Source organism: Lethenteron reissneri, chromosome 11, assembly GCF_015708825.2.
Source record: "Lethenteron reissneri isolate LAM-NWPU_2019-01 chromosome 11, ASM1570882v1, whole genome shotgun sequence".
Taxonomy (NCBI): domain Eukaryota; kingdom Metazoa; phylum Chordata; class Hyperoartia; order Petromyzontiformes; family Petromyzontidae; genus Lethenteron; species Lethenteron reissneri.
In genome coordinates, this window is record NC_083789.1 from 13,335,621 (window position 1) to 13,362,323 (window position 26,703).

The 26,703-nt window shown below is 58.1% G+C and overlaps 2 protein-coding genes across 2 annotated transcripts in view; both read right to left on the minus strand.

Annotated features, from left to right (window-relative positions):
* Nucleotides 1–3,178: 3,178 nt before the first annotated feature.
* Nucleotides 3,179–16,877, minus strand: LOC133341199 (myosin-3-like). Its single transcript, XM_061549653.1, has 18 exons — nt 16,857–16,877; nt 16,367–16,459; nt 15,591–15,809; nt 15,265–15,434; nt 14,748–14,851; nt 13,977–14,114; nt 13,676–13,752; nt 13,134–13,337; nt 12,417–12,620; nt 11,960–12,068; nt 11,006–11,238; nt 10,644–10,750; nt 10,000–10,127; nt 5,420–5,548; nt 4,827–4,945; nt 4,142–4,480; nt 3,612–3,786; nt 3,179–3,496 (listed from the first exon to the last, which is right to left on the minus strand). Exons 1-18 carry the CDS (start codon nt 16,875–16,877, stop codon nt 3,351–3,353), a joined length of 2,715 nt encoding a protein of 904 aa, XP_061405637.1. The 3' UTR covers nt 3,179–3,350.
* The window catches only part of LOC133341200 (CDK5 regulatory subunit-associated protein 2-like), a 32,415-nt gene continuing 22,585 nt past the window's right edge, over nt 16,874–26,703 (minus strand). The window contains exons 10-11 of the mRNA XM_061549654.1: nt 17,554–17,691; nt 16,874–16,978 (exon numbers count right to left, since the gene is read on the minus strand). Coding sequence (XP_061405638.1) covers nt 16,874–16,978; nt 17,554–17,691 — 243 coding nt within the window. The remainder of the gene's footprint in view (nt 16,979–17,553; nt 17,692–26,703) is intronic.

Consider the following 26,703-nt stretch of genomic DNA (forward strand, 5'->3'; position numbering starts at 1 on the left):
GGGCGCAGGAGGGGGTTGGGCCGGGGGGCCACAGGTAGGGAGAGCGCCGGCACCGCCCCGGCTGGCCCTGCTGCCCCCCGGCCGCATCTGGAAACGCTTAAGGGCGCCGAGCGGCACGCGGCCGGCTCCATCCGCAGCCTCGCCACGGGCGACGCCACTCAGACGACTTCATCTCGCAGTCACCTCCTTCCCCATGCCTCTCAGAGCGACCGTGTGGACGAAAATAACGTCACGGAGCTCTCCGTGTTCGTCGGGGCGGGCGAGCGATACCAGCCGAGGTGGCGATCGTAGTACCGGGATCGTGTCCATGACATGACGCATCACACCCACTCGGATCGCTCACGACGCAGTGCCAGTCCTTCGTGTTAGAGGAGGGCTCGCAGAAGTGAATATCACAGAGCTACCTGTGACATCCCTGCATGCGACCTCTGGTCAACACAGCAGAGGGCAGCACTTTCCCACCCGCTCCGCCACCGAGGGTAATGTTCATCACGTGACAATCGGACACAATATTTCAAATTTCTCAGGGCTGGAATGTATCCAAATTAAGCGCAGAACCAAATTTAATGTGACGGTGTTTTCGCGCAGCCATCGATGAATGGGGCCAGGACCGCGGAGACTCCCTGTGCTCGAGAAGCTGAGGGCCCCGAGCGGTTTCCTAAAGAAATGAAACTAATACGGCGCTTGCTCTCCGTAGCGGCGGCGGCGCTCCCTGCACTTGAAACGGCCGAGCCGCTGAGCGCTGGCGCCAGCCAGGCTGGGGGCCGGCGCGGCGTGATTACAGCACTTATCCCCGCTCCTCCGCGCGACGCTGCGCAGGCCCCGACAACAAAGCAGGAACCGGACCGGGCAGGGCTCCGGCAGTGGCCGCCCCCCGTCGCCCCCCCGCCCCCCGTCGCCCCCCCCCCCCCGCCCACCACCCCACCCCCGCCCCCCTAATTGGGCACTATTACCCCTTGCGTGGCAGGCGCACGCTCTCCGCGGCTCCAATTACACGGGGCTAGCGGCGAGCTTAACGGCTACGCGCCGACGTCTTAACGGGCGCCTGCTTAGCGTCAGCCGCGTCGTGCTTTGCTTTCCCCGCGATTAATAAGCCCGGTGGCGGCTCCGCAAAAACACGCGCCCCCCCCCCCCCGCCCGGCAGGGTGCGGCTCTCTCCCTTGCCCGCTCTCCCCCCCCCCCACCCCGTCGCCCCGTGATTGATGGTAGCGCCTCTCGGTGGCCCCCCGCGGACGGGCCGCCCCGTGTTTCCGCGTGCACCACCTTTGGGACGCCGGCAAAAGCCGACGGTTGCTTTCATCTTGGCTTCCATTTCGTCGGCCTGGTCGCCCCTCAACTCGGCGATCCACTCCGTGTTTTGTTGTCGACCGAGCACCTCCACGATTTTGTTTCCCTTCTCTGCCGGTAGCGGTGTTCCCGTCCTTTCTCGGACCTTCATGACGGCTGCAACAACCAAACCCTCAGTCCCCCCCCACCTAGCCCACCCCCCCCCAGTGGTGCGATCTTTAAACGAAGTGGCCCAACGAGCTCAACATAGCCACTAGATGTCGCCAGATAAACTGAATAGTGTAATGAGAATTAACAAATTGCAGCGACCACAGGATAGACAACATCCTAACCCCACTCCTAGAACTGCTCCTCCTCTTAAGAGTAACTTATCGCTCTGGCAATATGTTGTCGCTAAAATCACATCGTTGGAAAACACTCCCGCTCCCTCCCGCCTCTGCTTGTGCCCCTTCCCTTGCCCTCTGACCCCTGCCACCACCCCCGCTGCTCACATTTAGCCACACGGCCTGGCCCCGGGGCGAGAGCGCCGGGCGGCGTCTCACCGGAGTAGTCCTCTGCCTCGCTGCGCCCGCACGTCTCATAGCCCAGGTCCTGCACCTCCACCTGCACTCCCTTGCAGGCCAGGCTCGCCTCTCCTGCAACACAAACGCAGCGGGGATGTTGGCGAACGCCGGTGCACGCGCGACATGGCGCCGATGTGGTCAGCAGCGTCACATCTAGCAAACGGTACAGACGCCGACAACTTAACTTGCAGAAAATCATTTTAGGCCGAGTTAACCTAGAGGAGGCCCAGCTTGTGATTATACTGCCAGGCTAGGAGATGGAAACGCCGATTTCCGGTTTGCAAGTCCATTGTGTTGACCGTTATAACCACAGCAGCATCTGTGGCCGATACCATTCCAGTAAAAATCTAAGATCAGTTCGATCTGGAGTAATCGGGGTTAAGAGCGCCCCGCCGCTCTCCCTGTGAGCAGGCACCCGGCGGTTGTCCGCAAGCGCCCCCGGCGAGACCCACCGCTCGGTGGCGGCGCTAGCAGCCCTGGTGGCACCGCTGCATTGTTCGCCAGGAGGAGCCGCTCCTCGAGCGCGCGGTTCTGCTTTTTGTAGTCCTCCAGCGCCGCTCGCATGTGCTCCAGCTCCACCCGCGAAGAGTCCGCCTCGCACGGCCCCGCGCCACCCTCGCGCTGAGCCGCGTCGGCGCCGCCCGGGGTGGTCGCGCGTGCGCCGGCCGAAGTCACGTGACGTCCGGCCGGTGCCGCGTGACCTTCGATCGCCGTCGCGTGAGTTCCAGCCGGTGTCGCGTGACTTCCTGCCGGTGGCGTATGACCTCCGACCGGCATCACATGGCCTTCAACCGATATCATGTGACCTGCGGTTGGCATCACGTGACCTCCGGATATTGTCACGTGACCTTCGGACAGCATCGCGTGACCGCTCATTGGAGACGAGAGGGCATCGGACTGAGCGGAGCAGCGGGCGGGAGGAGGGGCGGCCACTACTGCTGCCGAGACCTTCGGCCTCTTGGGGACCGGCAGCCGCGATTTCTGGAAAGAAAAAACACACAGCACGCAGAGTTACAGCCAGGCGCCAGCGTTCCAGCGCCAGCAATCCCGGCGGCAAGTCGCAGCCAAATGCTGCACGGCGATGCCAGCCAAGGCTGGGGGGGACAATCGGTGCCCGGCCGCGGTTACGGGGCGCGCCACGATGCACGACTCCTTCACCACCGCCGACGCGACTCACCCGCCCGGCCTTTGACCCCACAACGCGCGACGGTGAGGGTGGCGGCTCTGACAGCGGTGACAGCGGTGACAGCGGTGACAGCGGTGACAGCGGCTCTTCGCCGAGAGCGGCGCCGCCTTCGCTCCGGTCGACGGAGGAGGACGTGCACCGGTCCGTTTCGGCCGACAGCTGGTGCTGCCGGATAGCACCGAGCTCCGCATTGAGGCGCTCGATCTCGCACGCCATGCCCACGATGAGGTCGGGGTTGAAGCTGCTGTCGCCGTCGACGCTCGTGTTCATCTCCAGCTGGCGCCGGAGCAGCTCGTTTACGCGCTCGGCATCGCTCAGGCGCTGCACCAGCTCGGCCGGCTCGGGTGCCGGCGGCTTCCCGCTGGCGTCCACGTCCTCCGTGGTGGCTCCCGTGATCCGCGCCGCTCCTTCCTTCCCTTCACGAGCCTTCGGACTGCGACGGAGCCGCCGCAGCTCCTCCCTGCGTGAGCACAAGCGTTGCGCGCCGTCACCGCCGCCGATCTTACAGCGAGGAAGCCGCTGCAAGCCAGCGGCGGGCGCAAGTTGGAAAGTAGTAGCTAGAGCAGGGCGCTCACCGCAAATCGTCGAAGGACAGGAAACCCTCCTCCTCCAAACACGCCGTGACGCCCTCCAGCTCCCGCTCCAGTCGTTTTGGGCGCCCACCTCCTCGAGCCGCGTCGCCGCCTGGCGCCAGCGCCCCTCCGCGTCTCGCAGATGCGCCCGGGTGCCGGCGAGGTCGGCCAGGAGCCCCTGCACAAACAAAGTCAGAGCGTTCAGTTGACTCGAGGTTGCCAGAGCCGCAACGCAACCACCACCATTGTCACAACCAATGCTATCACCACCACCACGGCCATCAACACCACCGCCACTGGGCACCGGCTGCTCCGTGCCAAGTTGTGCCACAGGTTTCTCTCTCACTCTCCCCTCTCACCCAGGATCCCCCGCCCTGAACCTCCCCCACCCATACGTCTCTATCCTTGCGAGTGTTGTTACGTTTTTAAACCATTTAGAGGCGTGACTGCAGCTGCGTGAATGCGCCGTACGGCATCACGCTGCTGTTGTTGCAGTCGTTGTTCATGCGCGTGGCCATCTGACGACCTCTCACCTCCACCTGCTTCTCCAGCAGCGCCACCACGTCACCGTCGCTGCCATCGGAGCCCAGCACCAGCCGCCGATGGGACTGCGTCATCTCCCTCGGTGCCTCCTCCGCCTCCTCCATCCTCCTCCTCGTCGCCTCCGCCTCCTTCATTCTCGTCATCGCTTCCACTTCCTCCATCCTCCTCCTCGTCGCCCTCACCTCGTCCTCCATCTGTTTCCTCTCATTCTCCGCCTCGTCCAGACGGCAGCTCGCGAGTTGATTGGCCAACTCGCGCTCCCCGACCTTTCGCTCCAGCTCCTGATTGGCCAAGTGCAGATCTTTGAGCTGCGCTGTGAGCTGCAGGGCCTGTCAGGGTGACAGACATCATCCTCGTCATTATCGGCCATGGTCTATCCACTGCTGTGTCATGCGACTTCATATGTCCTCACGTGTCCCCATGGATCGACGTGTCAGCTGTGCTTCCGTTTAATTTTAATATTTTATATTCTGAGCATGCTACCACCGTCATGTTACTGAAAAAAGAAAAATTCATTCGGAAATCTTGCAGAAACGGGGGAAGTGTCGTGTCCCCATGCCTCTTCTGTGCACTCCCAGATGTACCCGGTTTCCTCGACGTGTCCACGTTCATCCATGCACCCCCCCCCCCCCCCCTGTGTCTCCGACACGGCCCCCTCTCCCCCGAGCTCCTGACCTTGTTACGGAGATCGGCGAGCGGCAGTGCGAGCAGCTCCTCCTCCAGCCCCTCCGGCTCCGCCAGCTGGAAGCTCATGTACGACGTCTGATTCCAGCCGCTCACGAGGCTGTCTGTGCCTGCGAGCGCGCACGGGCAGAACGCGCACGGGGGACTCCGGGGCTTCATTTCAGCTGGCCTGCCTGGGTCGGCACACCACACTCCAGTATACTTCCTACCGCCACGGCTGTGGCTCTGGTCATGGCCGTGGACATATCGGATTGAGTAATGACATTCCAGGGGCATGGTACTTGTGCCCCTTTCAATGGTCAGATTTGAAAAAATAATCAGCGTGGCAGAAATAAAAGACTGGCTCCTATCAGACAGCGAAAGAGTTAACTGCTAGGTGAATTGTAGATGTATGGTGGATATCTGGTGGATGAATGATTGATGTCTGGAGGATGAATGGATGAAGAGTAGATGTCTGGCGGATTTCTGGCGATTATCTGGTGGACGTATAGTAATCTCGAGGCTGAACGGTTGATTTCTGGTGCACACGTGGAGTGAGTGAGTGCGTGCGATGAGCGAGCGAGCGATGGTGGAAGCACGCTTACGGGCCGTGTCGTTGTTCGCGACGTGGAGCCCGAGTCGTCCCTGAAGGGATGCGTTCCACCGCTGCGACTCCTCCAGCTGCTGCCGCAAGCGATCCACTTCCAGCGCCAGCTCACGAACAGCAGAGACACCTGTGGGCACGGACACAGACAGACACACACACAGTCAATGATACACATGCACACAGACATGGATACACACAAATGAACAGACACGGATGGACATGCACACGGGCACACAAACGTGGAAACATGCACGCACACACAAAGACAAAAGCACGTCAAGACGTGCGCACACAAGCAGGTAGGTAACAATCTAGTTTGGACATGGGTGCACCACTCACCCACACGATCGCTCACCCAGCCACTCGCTCACCCACACGATCGCTCACCCAGCCACTCACCCACCATGATACACACCACGTTCTGCCTACACATCAATTTTCACACCTGTCCGCACCCATCTTCACACCTTCCTACCTACTCATCTACCCACCTGCTGATCTACCCATCTGCACACCTACCCACCTCCACACCTACCCACCACCTACCCACTTGCACACTTGTTGCTATGCAGCATCACCTAGCAGCAGCACAATGTCCATGATCTGTCCGCATCGGAACCCTCAGGGACTTGCAACGCAACAATCCATGGAGCAACTTGCACTTGAGCCGATTTCATTGCTCCATTTCCACGATGGACGTGCTCTCTAGGCCGAGGTATTATTTTCGTATTCTCAGTCGTGAGTCTCACCCGGCGGCCGCCGATAACGACTTTGTGTAATCATGAACATCCCCCATTACAGGCCTTAGAAGCGTAAATCTACCGCTGCTGTCATTATTTCAAAATAACTGCCGATTATATTGCATTGATCCACGTGATTATTTTCGTTCTTAACTGGTGCAGTACACAGCCTGGAGAGGCCTCCACTCATCAGTGGTTTAAGTGCTGTGAATTATTTCGATAAAACATCTGCACATATATTGGCGTCTACATGTCTATGTGCAGGTACAATCCGGCAGCGGAATAAGGGCTGTGAATTTTAATCGTATTAATTCTACTTTGTAGTTAGCCAACAGTGGCAGCTTTACAGATGTACCTAATGTGGTATTTATGCCGCTGGCTCAGGGCGCTTGTTGTTGCAGAGGCTCGCGGTTTGAGTCCAACGATCACCCTGGTAAATACTGCACAATCATTCGACTCGCCGTCTGCTTGAGAGTGGACGTAAAACCCGTGGTGCCATTCACAGGAGTAGGCCATTGTGTACCCCGAGTCAAGGTCCAGGTTTGCAAAATTCAGCAACAGTTGATGAGCACCAATGCCTTGGCGCTCAACTGAGCAAAGCAGAAACTCAAGAGTTCATTTTATTCCCAAAGGGGAAAAAAAGTGTAAAAATAGTCTAGAAATTACTTATATTCAAAAATTGGTGTACTGTAAGCGATTGAAACAGAGTAATCAGGGTTCAGACACCCTCTCAACCCTCGCTTGCCGTTGTGAATTTAATCCACGGGCAGGGCTCGGCTAGTCAAGAATCAATTTTCAATCGGCACTTGTGGTTTCTGGACACGCACTGCACACTGGGGTGGCGTTGTCATGTGACGTCAAACAACTGTTGTGGGTGTGGGAGCAACCCTCAGGTGTGTGGTTGTAGCGTGATTGGCACGGAGCCCAAGTGCGAGGAATGAAACATGAAAATGTCCCCTCTCCTCTAACTTTAGGGTCTCTATGGGCTTTTATGCGAGTCTATATGCGTGGCATAGTGTGGTATCCGTGGCATAGCGTGGTTGGCGTAGCCTCTGGTGCAAGGAATTCAATGAGGCTTCCTGCCCATCTCTTCGTAGCCCAGCACCGGACCTCTTCGGCCGTGGGTCCGTGTGCCTTTGCACCGCCTGCACTAGATAGCTGCGCCACTGGTAGTCAAGGATTTACGTCCATTCATCCCACGGTGGGAATGCCCGGCTGACTTCCCAGCCAGCCAAGTGGGTGGTGGGAGTCGTTCTGTTGTGATTTTCTGTTGCGGTTGCTACGCAGGGAAGCGCGTGTTGGCGTGCGTCATCTCATCGCTCCCGTGCCGATTTGAATGCTCGCTGGCAGGTGATGGGCACCACTCTCAGCCAGCCAAGTGGACTCGCTCGCTCACTCATTTCTTTGTTCAACCGCCACCCCCAACCGTACGATTGGGCCACTGCCACAAAGGGCGTGTGGCCGCAACGAGCTCAAGGCCCTGATGTGGGTCCCCATGTCCTGTAGCGGAGGGCCCATTCACTCCCCTCTTAAGGATCACCATAAGGGGAGCACAAAGCAAGGACAGGATCTTGGAAGTGTCACACGGGCCTGGCTCTCTCTCGTGTACGGCTGGATGAATAGCGACTCACGAGCCTAAGTCCGGTTAGGTTTAGCCAGCAAAGGGCTTTAGTCGGTGGATTAATCCGATTGGCTCAGTTGAATTTTTCAGAATGCAGAGACCTGCAGACTCGCATAGAGTTCACGGTGGTTCACTGCTTTGGTTGATGGTCTGGTCAGGTTCGGTGATGGCATGACAGGCAATGTGGGAAGGGCAGCAGTGTGGCTGCGCCAGAGACTTCTGGTCTCAATGAGCCCTTCATCATTCACAGCCCTTAATCGATCCACTGCTGGATGGAGGCCTCGGCACGCTGTATCAGTCATGAGGGTTGTGTGATCATACTTCACCAAGCTGGTCAATGTGGGTTCGTAAAGAGCAGGGTGGGTGGAGCCCAGTATCAGTTCAGATATCACTTGCCACGACTGTTAGAAGTGGTCGGAAATCGAACACAGGTGGCTGGGTTCACAGCGCAGTGAGCTAACTGCTGCACCACCACTCCACGCAAAGGGGCCCTTAACCAATAACGTCATCCGTCTCGGAGCCTCGGCATCCGGGGACAACGAGACACCCCGGGCGGTGCCACCGGGAGGGGCGTACTTGCGATTCAGTTTACACAGTGAAGTGGCTTTGGCCGGCACAGCTACAATGACTGGGCCAGGACCTTTGTGGCCTGGGTTTTGTGGGGGGGCGTCTTGACCCCCCCCCCTTGTTGAGCCACGGTGGGTGGGCCGGGTTTGGGGTGGGGGGAATGCAACACAAGGGCGAGTGTGCCGTGTGAACTTGCAGCGTGTTTGTTTATTAGGGGTGACGATGACGACGCCGCTCGGCTCCGCGCGCGTTTACATTCAGGGATTAGCGGTGACGCGCGCTGAGCCTCGACAGGCGACTCGGCTACCGTGCACTCGCACACACAGACCCATCCGTACAACTAACATTACCCTCCTCGACCCCGTGTAAACTCGACAAGTGCAGGTCTTCACATGGACGTTCAGCATTCTACCCTCCCCTCCTGACGGAATGTGCTCTGTCAATGTCCCTATGGTTTTTTTTGTGTGCCATTGTGTCGGTCTCTCTACAGCCAACACCAGTGACGAATATCTGAACGGGATCTGGGCCTCTCGACTCGGCCTCAAATGAGTACCTGGTATGGTGTGTAAACATCACCACTGGGGAGACAAAGGCGGCCAGGCGTGGTGTTGGCCACCCACCCCCTCGTGTGCTGTGCCGACGTTCATAGGTGCTTGCTAATAGCACTTTCCCCAACAGTCTGTTCAGGCTATACGGGGGATCTTTGTCTTTGTTGTGTGTGTGTGCAATGCTTTGTAAAGTAAACAATCATCAAATGGAGTGAACGTAAATGGGCACAGGGAGGAGTTTAATTATCAAAAGAAACGGGACATTCAACTACTGAACAAACCCCGTGTACCCGCCGTGCCTCCCACTCGTGTCCAGCCTGCAGCGGGGCCAGCTTTGCAATGCTATTGCACTCGTAAAATGTTTTCAGAGAGAGACGAGCAGTTGAACACAATAAACCCGGGGTTAATTGGTACAGACACGCACGCAGACAGCGTGCACGCACACACACTCGACAGGCAGACAGATTCCATTAGTAACAACAGCGATGTCACAGTGGCAGGCCGCGCGTGTGTGTGTGTGCGTGCGCTTGGCGGTGTGGCTATGAACGGGTATGAACCCGTGCGTGTAGGCATCTACGTGCGTATGTACCTGCGCACTTGTGCGCGTTTGTAAACAGATCAACCTCCTAACAACATAAACAGTGCAATCATAAATTACTAAAACTTCACGACAACCCTCACCACCACCCACCTCATGGCCGCCACCTCTCCTCCCCATCTCGTTTCTCCAAACTTCTCCATTTGCCTGGAATGGTCTGCATTAAAAACTATAACTGATCACCCGTCTCACCCTCACGTCACGCCCGACCCCCAACGTCGCACCCACGACACGTAACGTCGCACCCACGACCTCTAACGTCACACCCACGACACGTAACGTCGCACATACTTGCTGGGCTACGGTTGAACGGAGCAACCAGACTACGGGGGCAGCCCGGTAGTCCGGCTGAGCGAGCGAGGCCGAGGTGCGCTGGCCTGGAGCCACCTCCGCTAACCCCTCAACCTGCCCACCCATCGCACGATCGGCGAGGAAGGACACGACGACGTCGCGACCGCACGGCCGCTCGCTAAGCCTCCCGAGGGCGGTCGCCCCCCGCCCCACCTGGCGAGGTCTCCAGCTCGCGCGACAGCTCCTCCAGGTTGTGCCGCAGCTCGCGATTGGCGCGCAGCCCGTCCAGCAGCTGCAGTCGCAGCGTCCGCACGCGTGCCAGCTCCTCCTGCAGGCTGCGGCTGTGGCGGCGCCGGGACGGAGAAGTTAGCACGGCACAACTCGGCGAGGACAATTTGAGTACTCACCGTGCGATGCTGCCGCTGTTCTTGTCAGGAAATCTAAAAGATAATTATACGACTCCACGCAGGTGATCACATCTCAGTCAACCCAAACCGCCTGGGTCTGTCCCGTGACATCCTGCCAGTGGCGAGACTTCCTCACTTCACGTGACGGCCTTATAGTGCACCTAGCCTGGCGCAAACAAAGTGGTGACATCCCCCCCCACTTAATGGCGGTCATTGTTATTGTGTATTGCCCACTGCCCAAGAGGCTGTGCGCGAGTGGAGGAGGCTCGTGAAGGACATTTTTGTGCCATTGGAAGTGACGAGCGGAGGGCCGGGCGGTGACAATGCAGATGGCACAGGTGGTGCATGTCAGTCGTCTCAGTCCACGCCAATGGAGGTTGTTGTTCCAGAAGTAGGAGTGTAATAGGCAACAGCTCACCACAAAGGCGTGCGCGCGTGTGAGACACTCACCTGTCCGCATGCTGCGGCAGGGCAGCCAGGTGCTGGTACACCTGCTGTTCTGCGTGCAGCAGCTGCTGCAGCTTCCCACCCTCCTGTTCCTGCTCCATCAAGAGGAGCTGCACACGAGACAAAGACGTACCTTCGATTAACATGCCTACGTAAGGTGCAAAATAAGTTAAACATACGTAGCCCGTTTAGCCGTGCAGATTGCGCGGGTAAGTGATGTTACCAAGGCCGGCAAAGTGCACGAGAAGGTGGTGTGGCCAGGGACGCGCCTGGCCGCCTTTTGACTCCCGACTGCTGATGTTTACACACCACACCGGGTGCTCTTATTAGGCTGAGCTGACCTAGGAGTGGGCTTTCTCACTCACCTCGTGGGCGTCGCTGCCGGTCTCCGGTTTCGCTCCGACCGGGTTCCTTGGACTCCGCACTCGCAGAAGCAGCACTTCCTGTGTCAGCCGGTGCACTTCCTGTGTCAACCGATCCACCTCCTTGTTCAAGAGCTCCACCTCCTGCGTTGGCCGAAGCGCTCCCTGGGACCGCGAGGCCTCGGGGGACGACGCCAGCGGATGCCGGAGGGCCGCTCGCCCCGCCGCGGGGCTCCCTCGCCTCCGAACGGCGCGGGCGGTACAGTCCTGTCATCGTCACCACCCTCCTCTTCCTCCTCCTCGTCCTCCTCATCCTCCTCGTGACAGCCCACATCATCCTCGTCGTCCTCCTCCTCCTCCTCCTCGCCCAACAAATTCTGCCGGGTCTCTTTGTCTGCGGAGAGAAGCGATCGGAAAAATAACCCAACGCCTTTGTCATTAATCTTCACAATAATCACATCAAGATATCGATATGAATTATAGTCCGTTGTCAATCCACTGCTGGATGGTCTTCACATGCCGTGGCAGTAACGGGGGTGGTTTGACCATACTTCACCGAGCTGCTCGGTTTGGGTTGGCGAACAGAGTAGGGTGCCCAGTAACGGTTCAGATGTCACTCTGTACGAATATTGGCCGAGGATGTTACAGATCTCTGTGATGTCATTCCAAACGAGCAGGCCATTGTGTGGCGGCGTCACAGTTCATATTTGCCAAATCCGAAAGATTACACCGCAAATAACTCAATCGGGATCACACACGGCAATGATAATAATCGTTTAGATTTGAAAGGCGCCCTTAAACAACGGATCTCAACACAACGTCGCCCTCTGCTTGCGAAGTGACCGCAGATTGCGTCTGCCAAACGCGGTGGCGCCGGTCCCGAACGTTGCGAGGCAACGGGCAAGCTTCTCCTCTTCCCGCCCCTCGGTGCCCACCGCTCTGTACACCGCTCCGTACCCCGCTCGTCCTTCAAGATGCGCAGCGTCTGCTTTAGCTCCAGCGTCCGGGGCGGCGCCTGCACCAGGGTGAGTAGCCGGTCCTTCTCCTGCCCGTTCTCCACAAGCCTCTGCACCGCCCACGCAGAGGCAAAGGGGCCCCCGTATGGCCTTCAACAGAGCGTGCACACACGCGCGCACAGCCATCGCCACCGAACCCCGACACGCAGGGCCCCGCGGTAGGAACGGTGGTAGGGGAAGGCGCAGTCTTGAGACGGGGTTGGCTGAATGTAGACGCTATACTCATTTGCTGACACAAATGTAATTGAGTCATTCAATAACATATTCTCTCACTGTTATTTATTCACTCATCCTTACAATCATACATTCATTTGCACACCCATTAATGCATTCGCTCATCTGCACACACACACTCATACACGCATTCATTCATCGTTCCGTCTCCGCGAAAGACGCACGTGTATGATGGAGTCCTTCTCCTGCAGCACGGCATGGAGTCGTCCCAGCTCCACGTGCGTCAACGTCTCCTGGCCCGGATCCCCCTCCTTCACCCTCTCCGCGTCTCCCTCCCTCTCCGTCCACCGCTCTCCCCCGGCCTCTGCCAGCCGGCGCCGGAGCTGCTCCATCTCCCGCTGCTGGCGCGCCCGCTCGGCGCGCTCGGCCTACACACAACGGCAACGGGCGAGACCAAAACCGTGACACATTTAGGCAGATGGCCGGGTGGCACAGAGGTCAGGGATGCCGAGCCGGTGCTGCCGAGTGCCTGGGTTCGACTGGGTTCTCAAGAACCAGGTTCCCAATAACCGGATTCTAAAGAGTTGTGAGTTAATGACCCAAACACCAATGACTGCACACAACGAAAAATAAACCCCATCACATTCAAACCATTAGGCACTTAATCTGGCCAAATACGAGTTGAACGATCATGCGACTGACACGATTCTTGTCTGGCAGTGGGTGGGAGTGCCGCCCTCGACTTCGCCTCAGGACGCGACGGCGATAGTGCGATTGGGATAATCGTGGGGAATTCTCGTTCGGCTGAGAGCGGCGACATCGGTGGTGGCCCCTGCATTGATTGGGCGTGCCTGCCTCCCCCCCCCTCGCTAGCGAGCGCGGACCTAGCGAGCGCGCAACGAAGCGAGCGAGCGAGCGAGTGAGCCGGAGAGGATCCTGACCTCCAGGCACTCCTCCTTGTCGCGCAACTGCGCCAGCAGCTCGGCGAGCCGCCGGCCCTCGCGCGGCGCGTCGCCGCCTGGGCGCCCCCCCTCGGACAGCGCCTGCTCCAGCAGACGCTCCTTGTCGGCGAGGCGCTCGGTGAGCTGGCGCACGAGCTCCTGCGCCCCCACCTCGGCCCGCTCCAGCAGGGCCTGGCGCGCCGCCTGGTGCATGTACACAGATACACACGGATACAAGGGCTCATAGATGACAGTCGCTGAATGGGTTTGCGTGAGTGTAGGCGTGTGTATCTGTGTGGATGTGTCTATGCCCAGTGGGTATCTGCTTGTATCGTTGTGTATGTACGTACGAGTGCGTGCGTATGTGCACGTACACGAGCGCGCGTACGGGCCGTGCGTGCGTATTTGTATGAGCGCGAGCGTGCAACCGTGCCAACGCGGGCGGCGTCGCACCTCCAGCTCGGTCTCGCGCTGCGCCAGCAAGGCGCGGGCCCGCTCCGCGTCCGCCAGCGAGCCGTCCAGCGCCTCCCCCGCCTCGTCGCGTGCGCGTCGCTCTCCTTCACGCCGACGCCAGCCTCTGCAGCTCCGCGTCGCGCTCCCGCATCAGCTCGTCCAGACCCTGTTCGCGCCAGCGCCACCGCCGCGGTCAGGGAGCCGGCGTCGGTGACGGCGGTGGTGAGATGGTGACGATGACGACGGCGACAAGGTCGCGACGGGTGGAGACGATGTGAGGGAGCGCGTCCACAGGCATGGACGAGAGGGTGAGCGGGCGGTCGAGTGGGTGAGAGGGTGAGCGGGTGGGTGAATGGGCGAGCGAGCGAGCGTATGGGTGGCGTCGCTTGCCTGGATCGTCTCGTCCTTGCCGGCGAGGAGGGCACGCAGGCGCTCCAGGTCGCGCGAGCGCTCCGCCAGCTCCCGCCGCAGCTCCACAATCTCCGCTTCCTTGTGCTGCAGGGCCGCACTCCTCGCCTCGTCCGCTCTCTACGCGGCACACGGGCACCAGCGGACTCACGGTTACCGCCGGGACAGCACCACCTCCTGTCGACGGCCACGGTAGCGACTCGTTGCCGCCCCCTTACCCCCCCCATCCCTCGCCGCTCCCCCCCCCCACCCTCCCGTTGTAAGCTTGGTGATAAGTTGCTATTCCTCCATAAGATGTCATCGCCTGGCGTCGAGATTCCAGTTTTCAATGCATGATTTTTCTTTATCCTTGAGTGGGATGACGTAACCTTGCAGTAGCATATCTCAGAAATCTACTTAGTAAAATAACATTGGTTTATAAATCGGTCGTATTGATTCACGCTCCGAGTGTGTTTGTACACACGTGTTTGGGGAGCGTTGGCGCAGCGATTAGCATGCTGTGCGACTAACCCGGCAACCTGAGTTTCAGTGACAATATCCCTTCGGTCGGCTCAAAATACCTGGCATGTGGCGTCCAAAACATATAATTAGGAAGACAAAGGCTGCCGGGACGTGGTGCTGGCCAAACCACCCACTCATGCACTGTCAGCCTTCACAGGTGCTCGCTAGCAAGCCCTTGCCCCAACAATGAACGTGACCTACACGGGGATATTTGTCTGTGTGCACGTGCGCGAGCAACAGGGAGCTCCGCACCTCCAGCAGCTGGTGCTGCTCGTTGAGTCGCTGCTGCAGGGCGGCGATGAGGGTGCCCTTCCGTCGGGGAGCTGGTCCGAGCCTCGTAGGAGCTCCGTGTACTCCTGCACAACCGCAATCAAACGACCACACAAACCAAACAACCCGTGAAGGCACCTGCCATAGCGCCACCGCTGCGATGGGGACGCAAGGCCCTTGATATTGTTGCTCTCATTCTGGTTCTATGTCAGTTGTGCCTTGACATCGACACGTTTCCCTTGGGACATCTCAGAGCAAGCAGCGGTCCACCGTCGCCCCGTGCTACACAACGTAGGGAACTGGAAGGTACCGCCTTCTAACCGCCTCTGCGTGTGGCCAAGTGACAAACCACATTTTCACGCGCGGTCACTGGCGACCGGGCTGGGACCATCCACTCGTTGCCCTCGGGTCACGCAGTAGAGACCCGTACCCTCGCCTCAATCAATCGGCGGTATCGCCTTACTGTCTCCGACAAGGCCGTTAAGAACCGCGGCCGTACCTGCAGCAGGCGGTCGCGGTCGGCCAGGCTGTCGGTGAGCCTGCGCACCAGCAACTCATGCGACGCCAAACGGTGCTCACAGTCGCGCCGGTGCGACTCGTGCTCCTGCACCAGCTCCAGCTCCCGCTCACGCGCTCGCGCTTTGCTCGCTCCAGCTCCGAGCGCAGCTCCTGGAAGAGATGGCGATGCAGGGGGAGGAGGAAGAGGAGAGACGACGCTCGGTGAGAATGAGGGAACGTGTGGCATCGGCCCGCCCACGAGCTTTAATAGTTGCTCGGAGTATGTCACTCACTCATTCACGCAGGCACAGCCACACAGCGGCTCACCTGCACGCCCCGCTCTGCGCGCTGGCGCTCCAGCACGGCGCCCTCCTTCTCTTCCTCGGCGGCATCCCTCTGCGCCGTGGCGTCAGCGAGGCGCTCGTCGGCACGGCGCAGCGCCCGCTGGGCGCGCTGTGTCTCGGTGAGCGAGCGCTGCGTGGCCGCGCGCAGCTCGCACAGCTCCTCTTCCTTCTGCGTAAGCAGCGCGTGCTGTTCCTCCGCTCCCTGCGGGGTCGGGGCCGAGGTCACGGGGTCAAAGGCCAGGGTAAGGCTCGGCTTGATGGTTTAATGGCATGGTGCAGGTTCAATTTGTAAAGCTTTCCGACTACGGTTGAAACCATTAACATCGGCTCCGTCCGTCCACTGTCTGTCTGTCCACGTGTCCGCACGTCCGACTGCCCGTAAACAGGGGGACACTATGAATCCACTATAAACACAAATAAAGTAGAGAGCTGTGTGGCTATTCGGGATACGACTTCTTGAAGACCGGCTACATGGGTGAGTCGCCCAAACCAACCCGGGCACAACAGTTACATCACTTGGGCGCGATAATAATCCTAATTGCACCAGGAACTGTACCAAGTGTTCCGCCAACAATAACACGGCTGTTCATGCTGCTGCTAATGACGGTGCCGATGACTTGATGATAATTATGAAGATGATTATGCTCTTATAACTACTCCTGCTGTTGTTGCAGACGGTGTTGCAAATTAAAATACTGCTGCTGATACTGCTGCTGCAGCTGATGCGAGAGTTGTGTACACTCGCTGAGTATGACGCACGTGGAACTTCTGCAGCTGGGCCTTGTGCGTGGCGTCACGCGCCTTCACCAGCGCCGCGTCGCGGTTCTCCAACTCTTCGCACAGCTCCGAGATCTGAAACAGCGGCAGCGACACCAGGATCGGCAACGGCACAGACGCCAGCACCGGCGGTATGGGAATGGGATGGGCAGGGGCGGCGGCATCCGGCCCCGTCGGGGTGCGTGGTGGTGCGAGCGATGCTCGAGACACATGGGTGCGTGGGCATCGTGTTTGCTGTAAAGCGCTGACGCTGCGGTCGTGCGGTGCGCGTGTTGAGCGGCGTGCATTTAGGCCACACGGGGTGTGCGTGCCAGGTGTGGCCGCTGCCTGTTTCTTCCGGTGTGTTTGAAGGTATGTGCGCGTGTCCGTGTGTGTGCACGTGTGTGTGGTGCGTGTCTGGAAAGGTGGAAGTGTGGGCTGTGGTGTCTGAGCGAAGGGGGCCGCATGCGAGCACCGGCGCATCACCGCACACCTCTTTGTCCTTGGCCTTCATGGGCGAGCGAGAGGCCCTGGATGGCACGGTCTCGCTTCAGCGCGTTTCTGCTCCTGCGTTCGCAGCTCCGACGCCATCTCCGCCAGCTTCTCCTGCAGCTCCTGCCGTGGCAAGCAGAAGCAACTCCCTCAGATAGGGGGACCAGGCCTATCGTTTCTCACCTCGTATTCTCCGGTTCACCAACCCCAAGGATATGGCTCTGTTGAGGCCTGCACATCTATGAGTGTCTGTGTATGAGCATCTACACGAGTCTATTCAAAACCTATGTGGTTCTATACTAGTCGATCAGTCTCCATGCAAGTTTATGGGTCCTCTCTGGAAGTGTACGGATTTTAATGAAAGTCTACAGGGTTTAACACGTAGGCTCTACAGGGTTCCATGCAAATCTATAGGTCTCCATTTGAATCTATGGGTCCTCTATGTTAATCCTCACTGATAATATTGCCCGGGTCGTTGATAATCCAGAATATGTGGCAAACAACTTGTCGCTAAGGCCACCACATACCTACCGATTTAAAGCAGCCCTGATGGTAGCCCAGCACCACAGTCCACCAGTTAACTTCTCACGCTATTGCTTGGCAGAACACAAATCTGGCCGTCTCCCGACAGCAACGCCACTGGCGACTCTGCTGGTGACCTTGCGACCGTGTGACCGCCGGCGGACCCTGCAACGCACCTTGCCGGCACTCTCCAGCTGGCGCACGTGCTCCTGCAACTCCCTCGCCTCCGCCTGCGCCTTCGCCAACGCGGCCGCCATCTCCCCGGCAGAGCGCTGAAGCCGCCCGGCCTCCTCCTCCCGCTCCTCGGTCATCTTCTGTGGAATGGCGATAATAATGATGACGACCCGGCCAAATATGTGTCTCAAGACCCTTCACCACCCGATAGAGCCAAATAAGTAAAAGTGTCATGCGGTGTGCAAATTTTAAACAAGGCGCCAATTATTTGGTCCAATCCCCGGAAAGTTAATGAACAATCCTCACAAGCAAATTTGTGGTGTAATTTTAAGCGAACAGTTATAGAATTGATGTATGCACCCAAGCGTGCGAACACATGCATATGCAGGCACTCACGTCATCTACGGCCAGAAAGGCAAAATCACTTAGGTCACTGGGACCACAACACTCACACTCAACACGCAGACACATACAAACGCACGCACGTGCTCATGAGCACACGCGTGCACACACGCCCAGGCACGCGCGCAAACGCCGCTCTTGACCCACATCGTTCGTTCAAATTAAACAACGACAGAAAGTGAGCAAGGAGACCGAGCGGGAGGCAAGATTAGTGCCGTTTGGATAGGTTTTCTTAACGAGCTTCCTGGGAATGGCCCCGACGCATTTACGGCCCCATTAGGAGTTTCCCGTGCTCCCTCTGCTAGCCCCGCTAGACCCGGCTCTCCCTCTATCCGCGCGCACAGCTCTCATTTCGGTGATCCATCAGCCGGCACCGCACGTGCCGGGGCTTTACAAGCGTGCCGCCGCCACCACCACTCCCCACTCACTCACCCAACATTTAACAGGGGTCAGAGGTCGCATTCCCCAGGCCGCTAAGCTCCCCCAACCCGTCGATTGTGCTGCGACCCCACGGGGTTAGGGGGGTGCCACAGGTGTGTGGCATTTCCTGAGCCGGCGGTGGAGGTGACAGAGCGGGAGTGGCGCTACCTCCGCCACTGCCTCCTCTGCCGCCGTCGTCGCTCGGGTTACGCACAAGCCGGATCAATTTTCCCCCCGGCCACTCCAAGTGACGGCAGCGCCCCCGCCCTCCGCCCCCCACCACTGGCGCTGGGAGTGGAGGTCCCAGGCTCGACTTCCCCTGATAGAGCGGTGACGTGGCGGAGTGGTCGTGCATTGGCCGCTTGCAGCAGAGGGTCGTGATGCGAGCCGCCCCTGGTTAACGCCACAGGCGTATTGTGTGTATACCAAGCGTAAAAACACACGCGCTCTCTGCGTCAGAGTAGACGTTAAAGATTCCGTGACATCACTCGTGCGCCGTGCCGGCGTGCCAGTCCAAATTTGCCAACTTTTAAAATTACACCGCAAATTACCGGACTGAGCCAAGCCAGCATCACTCCCTCCCAAATGCGCCATGACTGCACATTATAGACGTATGTGAAACCGCTTTCCTGATGAAAGCCTTGCGCTATAAATGAGAAAATTTCAAGTGATTTTTAACATTGAGGTGGTGCTCATCCCCCTACTCAGAGCCCTGAGAGTCAGGGATGGAAAATGGAGACCACCACTGTTGATTTCCTCAGTGGTGCTCATTTTGTCAACCCCAAAACAGGATTTGAACTCGCAACCTTCTCACTACGAGCCGTTGCTCTCGCACTGGGCCGGCAATACGAACCGGGCGAATACCGAACTGGCCAATGATTTCATGCCATCGCGACCTCCGGGACCCCGTACCTTGCACTGGAAGGGCAAATACTCTTCACAGAGGTCATCAATCAGCTCCTCGTAGAGGCTACACCGGTCGTCATCGTCGTCGTCATTGTCGTCAGCGCCCAGCCGGCGAAAGCACGGCGGGGGCACGGAGGGGGGGGCCGGAGATGGCGTGTGCTTGAGGGCATTTGGCACGGGGGGACTGCCCCTCGTGGCGGGGACGATGGTGGGCAGCCGCACCAGCACTGGCAGCCGGCTCCCGACGGCGCCACGCACCGGCCTGAATCCGATGTCCCTCATGGCATGCAGCACCTCTGAGAGGGGACAGGGCCCGGGGTCCGGGTTTTCCGCCAGCGACAAAGGAGCCTGCGTCGAGTTGTCTAAGTCGCGGCACAAGCAGCGACTGCTGAAGGTGGTGGAGTGGTGCTCCCCCTGCAGCAAGGGGCACCTATGAGAGGGGATCGCCCCATCGGGCACCAGCTCCCCAGCAGATGAGGCCTTCGATAGGTCCGTGGAATTCAGAAAACTACCATCGTCTCGGCGGAAAGGCGATTCTTCCTGATCCGGCACGGCGAGAAACGGCGCCACCTCGCTGCCGGCGCCGTCACTGCACACGCTCGCAGAGACTAGCAGAGACGCTGAGCAGCAATCCTCGGTGTCGTCTTCTTCGCCGCTCGGTGAAACGGCACCGTTGAATGTTGCGGCGGCACCGACGTTGGTTCCGTGCTGCAGCCGGCGTGGCACGCCGCACACCGACTCGTAGCCCCAGTCTGGCACGCGCAGTCCCGAGCAGCAGGCGCAGCGCCGGCCGCGGCATGGCGGCCCGTCGGAGGTGTCGGGTCCCGGCTCCGCCCAGCACTCGAACGCCGACAGCTCCAGGTCGGCACGGAGCAGCGCGTCGTAGCGGGCGTCCGCCAGCGCCACGTCGTCACCGATGGTGCCGTCGATGGGGCCCTGCGTGCGGCCGTAAAGGTGCAGCAGGCACTGCACCAGCTGCTCCTTTTCACGCAGCAGACGGCGCAGATGCTGCAGGGACAGCGCTTGCACGCGCGCCCCCACCGCGTCGTAGCGGTACACGCGCTCTAGCATGAAGGCGCACTTGGAGCAGGCGAAGGGCGAGGCGCCATCGCCGGGCCGCACCGGGCAACGCGTCACGTGCGCCAGCGCCACGTGCAGCTCCGGGCGGCGCGGGGAGGCCGCGGGGGATCCGGGGGGGCCGGGCGAGGAGGGGGGGCGGCCTGGTGGGACGTGAGGACCCCGGAACAGCCATCGCCGCTGCTTGCCTTGCAGCTTGCGCCCGCACACGCGGCACGAGCCGATCGGCGCCATGGCACGCACGGCCGACGGGAAGCGTCAGCCAAATTGGTCCCAAGCAAGACGACGAACGTAGGAGATCCGACCTACGCACCCGTGCAGCCGTTCACCTGCACCGGCAGCTCAGTCGCTCGTTCGCTGACACGCGCACCTCTCATCTACCCGGCTGGCAACACCGTCCACGTGGTAACCGCTGGGCAGTGAGTTGGGTGTCGTGGTTGATCCACCCGGGATGTTGTCACTCGGTGCAAAATTAATCTTTTAGCGTGAGGGGTCGTTGTTTAGAACGCCAGTTGGCCACACCCCCTTCTCCCACTCGCGTGAAGTCCCCACCCCTTGCCACGTTTATAATTAACACAAATTAACACATCAAAGGAGACACCTGGCTCCCACGAAGCACGCGCATTGGGAATGCTGCGAGCCTCCTCGTTACACAACCGCTAACGAGGCTTCGTAAATGAGGCGCCCGCTGAGAAACGCCGCAAATTGGCGACTCGTGATGAGGTGGCGCAGAAATCATCCCTCTCCTCGTCACCCAGCGACTCCCGTCTTCATGGCGCCGCTCAACAACGCATGCCCCGGTAGTGACGGCACCACAATGAGATCCGGGCTTGCGCCTTTGAGTCCGTTCCGTCGAGTTCCTCTAACACCGAGCTGCACCGGACAGCGCCGGCAAATTTAGGGTTCGGCCGATGCAACCTCCCTTGGGTTTGACTCCACACGGCGGCCCCCAGCAGCTCCCACTTGTCCGCTGAGCTCCCCGCACAGTCCTGCTTGTCCGCTGAGTCAACCCGGCTCATGACATCGCTGCAGGTGCAGCTCGTGTTCCTAATCCAACAGTCCCGTGTCAACCGTCGTCTTGGGGCGGTGAGGGGAGCGGTGGCAGCCCGGCGAGAAGAGATCCGGTGAATCCCCCTAGCAACGGTGGTGATTCAGGCCCGGTGACAACGCAGGTCGCCGTCCTCGTTGCCCTAAGCGCTTGCGAACCGACTCCAGCTTGAACCCATGCTCACTCCGAGTGGACAGGGCGAGGTGGTGGTGGTGGCGGAGACAGCGGCGGTAATTACCTCCTCCTCCTCTTCCCTCACTCTTCCTCTCCCCCCTCAGCTGTCGCTTCTTTTAGCAACACCCGGATCTTGGTGATCAGTGCCGCTCGGCGCGGATTGCGGTGCCACTGCAGGTTATCGGGCAGTGGTGATATCGCCAGGTGCAGTACCACGTGACACCGTGACACGCACACACACTGCGTCCCCTACCACCTGACGCACCACGTGGGTAGCTGCCGCCTGGCACGACAAGGTGGCCACAGGGCGCACCGGCTCACAACCCTGGCGGGCCGGTACAGTGAGCCGCTCTGCGCCACTGTAGAAAAACGGCCAGCACTGTGATGTGGCAGCAGCAGCAGCTCGTGTTCTCTGCCCCCTCCACTCACACCCCTCCCCTCCCTCCACGGACCCAACCATTTCCCAGCAAAGGGGAAGCGTAGTGTGAGTGACAACGCTGTAAGAGCAAGGAGCAGACTCGGCTAATGCTGATGCGGAGCAAGGGGTAACAATCGGAGGAAAATGCATCACGCCAGAAATGCGCAGCGGCTTTGTTTGCCGACTGAATCCGATGTTCAACAAGCGGGCTCGGTCTCGCCGTTCCCGCCTCTCTCGCGGGACTTGGTACTGGCCATTGTGTTCCCAGAAAGGCGGAGTCATCGGGGCCATTTTAGCGGACCTGCCAGGCAAGCTGGACGTGCGGAGTGCTCGTTCGCTCTCCCCCCCCCCCCCATGCCGTTAGCCCCTCCGACCGGCCAACCTGCTAGCAGCGGCGTGCGGTGACACGGAGGCGCTGGTATAACATCCATCCGTCAGGTCACGACCCCCCCACTTTCCTCCGGCACGGATGCACACTAATCCGTTCCGAAGGAGCCACCGTCAAAACCAAAATCCACAGTGCTGTCCAAAATTCCGCGTACCAGCACCAGCAGCGGCAACGCCCGGCAAACAAAATTCTAAAATTCCCCCAACCACCCAAAAAACACCCTGGATAGGTATCCGATCTCGTTAGATTTCACCAGCTTAGCACGCTTCGGTCTGGTTAATACGTGGATGAGAGACTGCCGAGGAATAGCAGACATCGCAGGCTAGGGCAGCAAAGTGGCCACATGATGGCAGTAGAGCAATGGATTATTAAATCTATCTGTGTGGAGGTTTGAGAGTAACAACGCTGTGTTGGGTTTGCTCCCATACGAGGCCAAAAACTCAAAACGTTTTTAAAAGGAATCTTGAGAAGCAGTCTTTCCTAGAATAATCATTCTCACCCCTTCATTAATCCAGTGCTGGATTAAGTCTTCCCATGACATATGTTTGACCATACTTCACCGTGCTGGTGAACACATGACATTACAAGTGCAATGTTTTCATTATTTAACACACTCAGTGTATCTATCCGGGGGTCATGGCACATCGTCTCTCTGCCTTTCACCACTTCCTGTTTCGTATCGACGCGGATCTCCAAACGTCCTCACCACGACCATCGGCAACTCCAGCACCCACCCCCCTCCCGAACACTCAAAGGGATGAAGGAGTGGGGGGAGCAGGGGATGGGCGCCACGACCTTGCCAGGGTGTGCTGACCAGCACCCCCCAGAAAGGGATGAAGTAACTCGCCCCCCTACACGGTGTGACTTACGATCCGATTTACAAATTGATTATATTGTTTGGCTCACGTGGGACTGCATTCTGCCATTGTATGAATTCAGAGCGTTGTTATTGCTGCTGCTGCTGTTGTTGTTGTTGCTGCTGCTGTTGTTATTGCTGCTGCTGTTGTTGTTGTTGTTGCTGCTGCTGCTGTTGTTGTTGTTGCTGCTGCTGTTGTTATTGCTGCTGCTGCTGTTGTTGTTGCTGCTGCTGTTGTTGTTGTGATGTGGAGAATCCATGCTGGCTGCCAGGATGCCATGAACCAATCGTTCGTGAATTAATTATTCAATAAGAGTTCCAAGGTTCTTTTTCAGGAGGGTCCTGCAAGGAGATGATTTTCTAATTCCTTTTCATCATCACCAGCCATGCTCTATCCGCTGCTGGACGAACGCCTCACTCCCCCCCAAGCCGTCGCCATCTCTCACAGTTTCCATCCGGCACGCGAGACGATTTCACCAGAGCGCCGTCTCCCCGGTATGCATACTCCCGGGCACGTTCCCGCCCTTGGATGCCGCTCCATTGCGAGTCTCGCCTGCCATGGCCATCGTCCCTTCTAGCGATGACGTGTCCTGCGCGAGGCCGCTTATGTTCCTAACAGTCAACGTTATGTCTCCATATGACTCACGTTCTCCAATTCCACGTGTTCCTCTTTCTGTGCCCCCTCCGCCACGCATCCACAGACGCCAACCGAGACAAGTGACCTACACCCATACTTCACCACGACCGCATCAGACATGCAAAGCCATCAGCCCCGAGAACAGAACGAGAAACACTACAAGCTGGGCGAGCCAGTCCACTCACCACGTCAGATTGCGTCGACGGTGGTTGGCACAGGAGTTGGCTCGCTGGGATGTGAACCCAGCGATGACCTGAGAATGATTCCCGGACGCGGCTAACGTTGGCGATGTCTGAACAAACCGGCACCGTCCAGCATGGCGATGTATGGCCAAACAACCCACATTACGGCCAAAGGCGTGGGTAGGCATTCATCCAGCAGAGGATTGACAAAGGGCAGTAATCCGCTATTAATTCTACTGTAGATATATATGTGCGTACAGTAACATACGGATGCACGAGTTGAGCACTCATGTTCTAACACCCACGTGCTTGCGTTCTAACACCCACGCGTTGTAACGAAATTGCACCCGCCACACTGGCGTGCAGTGTAACGCCACATGTGTTTTACACACTGGAATGCTCATGTGACACTATTCCGCTGGCTGTCCTGCCCAAAAACCCACACACATCTGGGTATTGGTGTTGGCAAGCTCTCCGATGACATTCAAAGCAATTGTCTTTTGTAGTTTGTGTAAATGTGTGAAGTGTTCTTGGATGGTCACACGGATGGGTGTCATCTCATGCCAATAGCGATGACGGGCCTATCGACTCCACCAACAAAAAGTACTTATCCAGGAAGACCTCAGTGGGTCTGTTAATTTATTGTTTGTTAAAATGTCCCCTGGAATATTCCATGAGATGGACGGACATCTGGTTTGCAAGGGCAACCCCGGGGTCGATGGACACACACGTAACCAACACGTCACGACTCCTGCACACAAACGTTTTAAATCCACAACTTGTACTTTTCAGAAGAACAGTGCTGCATTAGGAGGTTTGGTCAATTCCCGGCCACACTGGTAAAATAACCAACTCAGCTCCGTTAACAACGAAAATTCATCGGGTACCTAAATGTGGAAACCACCACACATGGCCTCATGCGGCGGATAAGCAGATTAGCGGATAAGTCCCGCAACAGGAAGGTGCGTTCTTGGAATTAGCGGCTGAATCACCGAGCCGAAACGTCGCATTCGATCAAGTTCATCGCCGCCGGAGGAAGCGAGTGCCGGCACCACGCACAACCTGAGGCGGAGTCCACGCCCGGGTAGAGCGGGAGGAACCGCGGCCGCCATAGCAACGATCCTAGCAACACAACGACCCCAGTAACGACCCCAGAGATAGAACGCCAAACACGGCCACCGGACCCTCCGGCCACCGCAAAGCGCGAGCCGCGAGCGGGATTACGTTACTGGCACGAGCGAGCGTTTGACACCTTGGCTTAGCCGACTTGGAGGCTCAGCGGTATAGTAAGCGGCTCGCAAGCAGAGGGTTGTGACATCAAAACCTGGTTTGGGGGTTAATCAGCCAATCATATATATGGGTCGATAAAATCGGTACCACTTTACAGTGAAGTCAACAGTGGTTGTCATATGGATAGACGCCTCCGTCACAGGAAAACTGGAATTTCCACCACTGGCTCTGCAGGGCTGTCAACAGGAGATGAGCACCAATGCCTCAATGCTCGTTTGAACAGCAGGAGATCACTGACTGTAAGCAGATTGGTATCAACAAGTTAATTGTCAGAGAAAACGTCCGTTACAGGAGACGTATCTTCTTCTGCTTTATTTCTATTTGTTTTGCTTTTGTCAATTTTCGTGACGCAGGTCACCCTCGCAAATGAGACTCCTATCTTGGTCTCTTGAGTTGGTTAAAGAAAATAAACGTGGACTTGGACTTCCCGTGAAAGTCCACCGAGCCTAAAGGTCTCGTCTATAAAGCGAGACCTGGGCCCTTAGAGCCACACAGTGCACATCGTAAACCAGCAGTCAAGGCAACTCACGACAACAAAGAACATCAACAATCAAGACAGTTTGAATATTTTTCAACCAAAGCATTAATTCCAATATGATGCACTGTAGCCATATGGGCTGTAGGAGAATAGCTCAACGTAGAGGTGAAGCCCTACTGACACTCCATTGCTGGATGGGGGTCTCGACACGCTGTGTGGGTTGTCGGGGTTTACACGACCGGACCCCTGTTATAGTTTCCAGCTCTTTCTGAATCCAATGCTGGATGAAGGCCTCGTCCACGTTGTGTCGGTAACAGGGGGTTGTCTTTGATCATACCTCACCATGCTGGTCAGTACCAATCGGTGAAGGAACCTAATACCAGTCCAGATACCGCTCGACAACTGATAGCCGTGGTTTGGAAATAAAACTCGGGTCGATAACCATTGCATCACCACTCCACAATGACAATTATATTTACGCCAATTAACATGCACACCTGGCCAATGAGTTTTCACCTTGTGAAATAAAACACAACTGACACGTTCCGACACGGCGCTCCCATCGCACACAGGAATCGCAAGCCCTGAAGCTCCGTGCGCTGATAATCACGCACGAGTGTACCACCCGGGAGAAAGAGAACCGCGCCGTAAACAATGGCCACAGCACGGAAATAACCAATGGGCAGTCACACGCATGCACGTACTCGTGCAGGCACACGTGTAGGGTTGGGGCTGGGGATGCGTACGCGAGGGCCTTAAGTGCGTGCGAGGCTCCTCCGAGGGGCCCTGGAGTGCACTCTCACACTCGTACAGTGGCCACTGCAGACTCGCCCTGGGGGAGTTGCGGAGCCAAATAGAGTGGCAGCGTCCGGAGGG

Coding starts and splice junctions, on each gene's coding strand:
- LOC133341199 (XM_061549653.1), bottom strand. CDS start 16,877: ATGAAGGCCAAGGACAAAGAG. Junction 5,549..9,999: donor CGAGCTGGAGACCTCGCCAG/GTGGGGCGGGGG, acceptor CCGTGCCCACAG/GTGTCTCTGCTGTTCGTGAG. Junction 4,481..4,826: donor TCGCCGATCTCCGTAACAAG/GTCAGGAGCTCG, acceptor TCACCCTGACAG/GCCCTGCAGCTCACAGCGCA.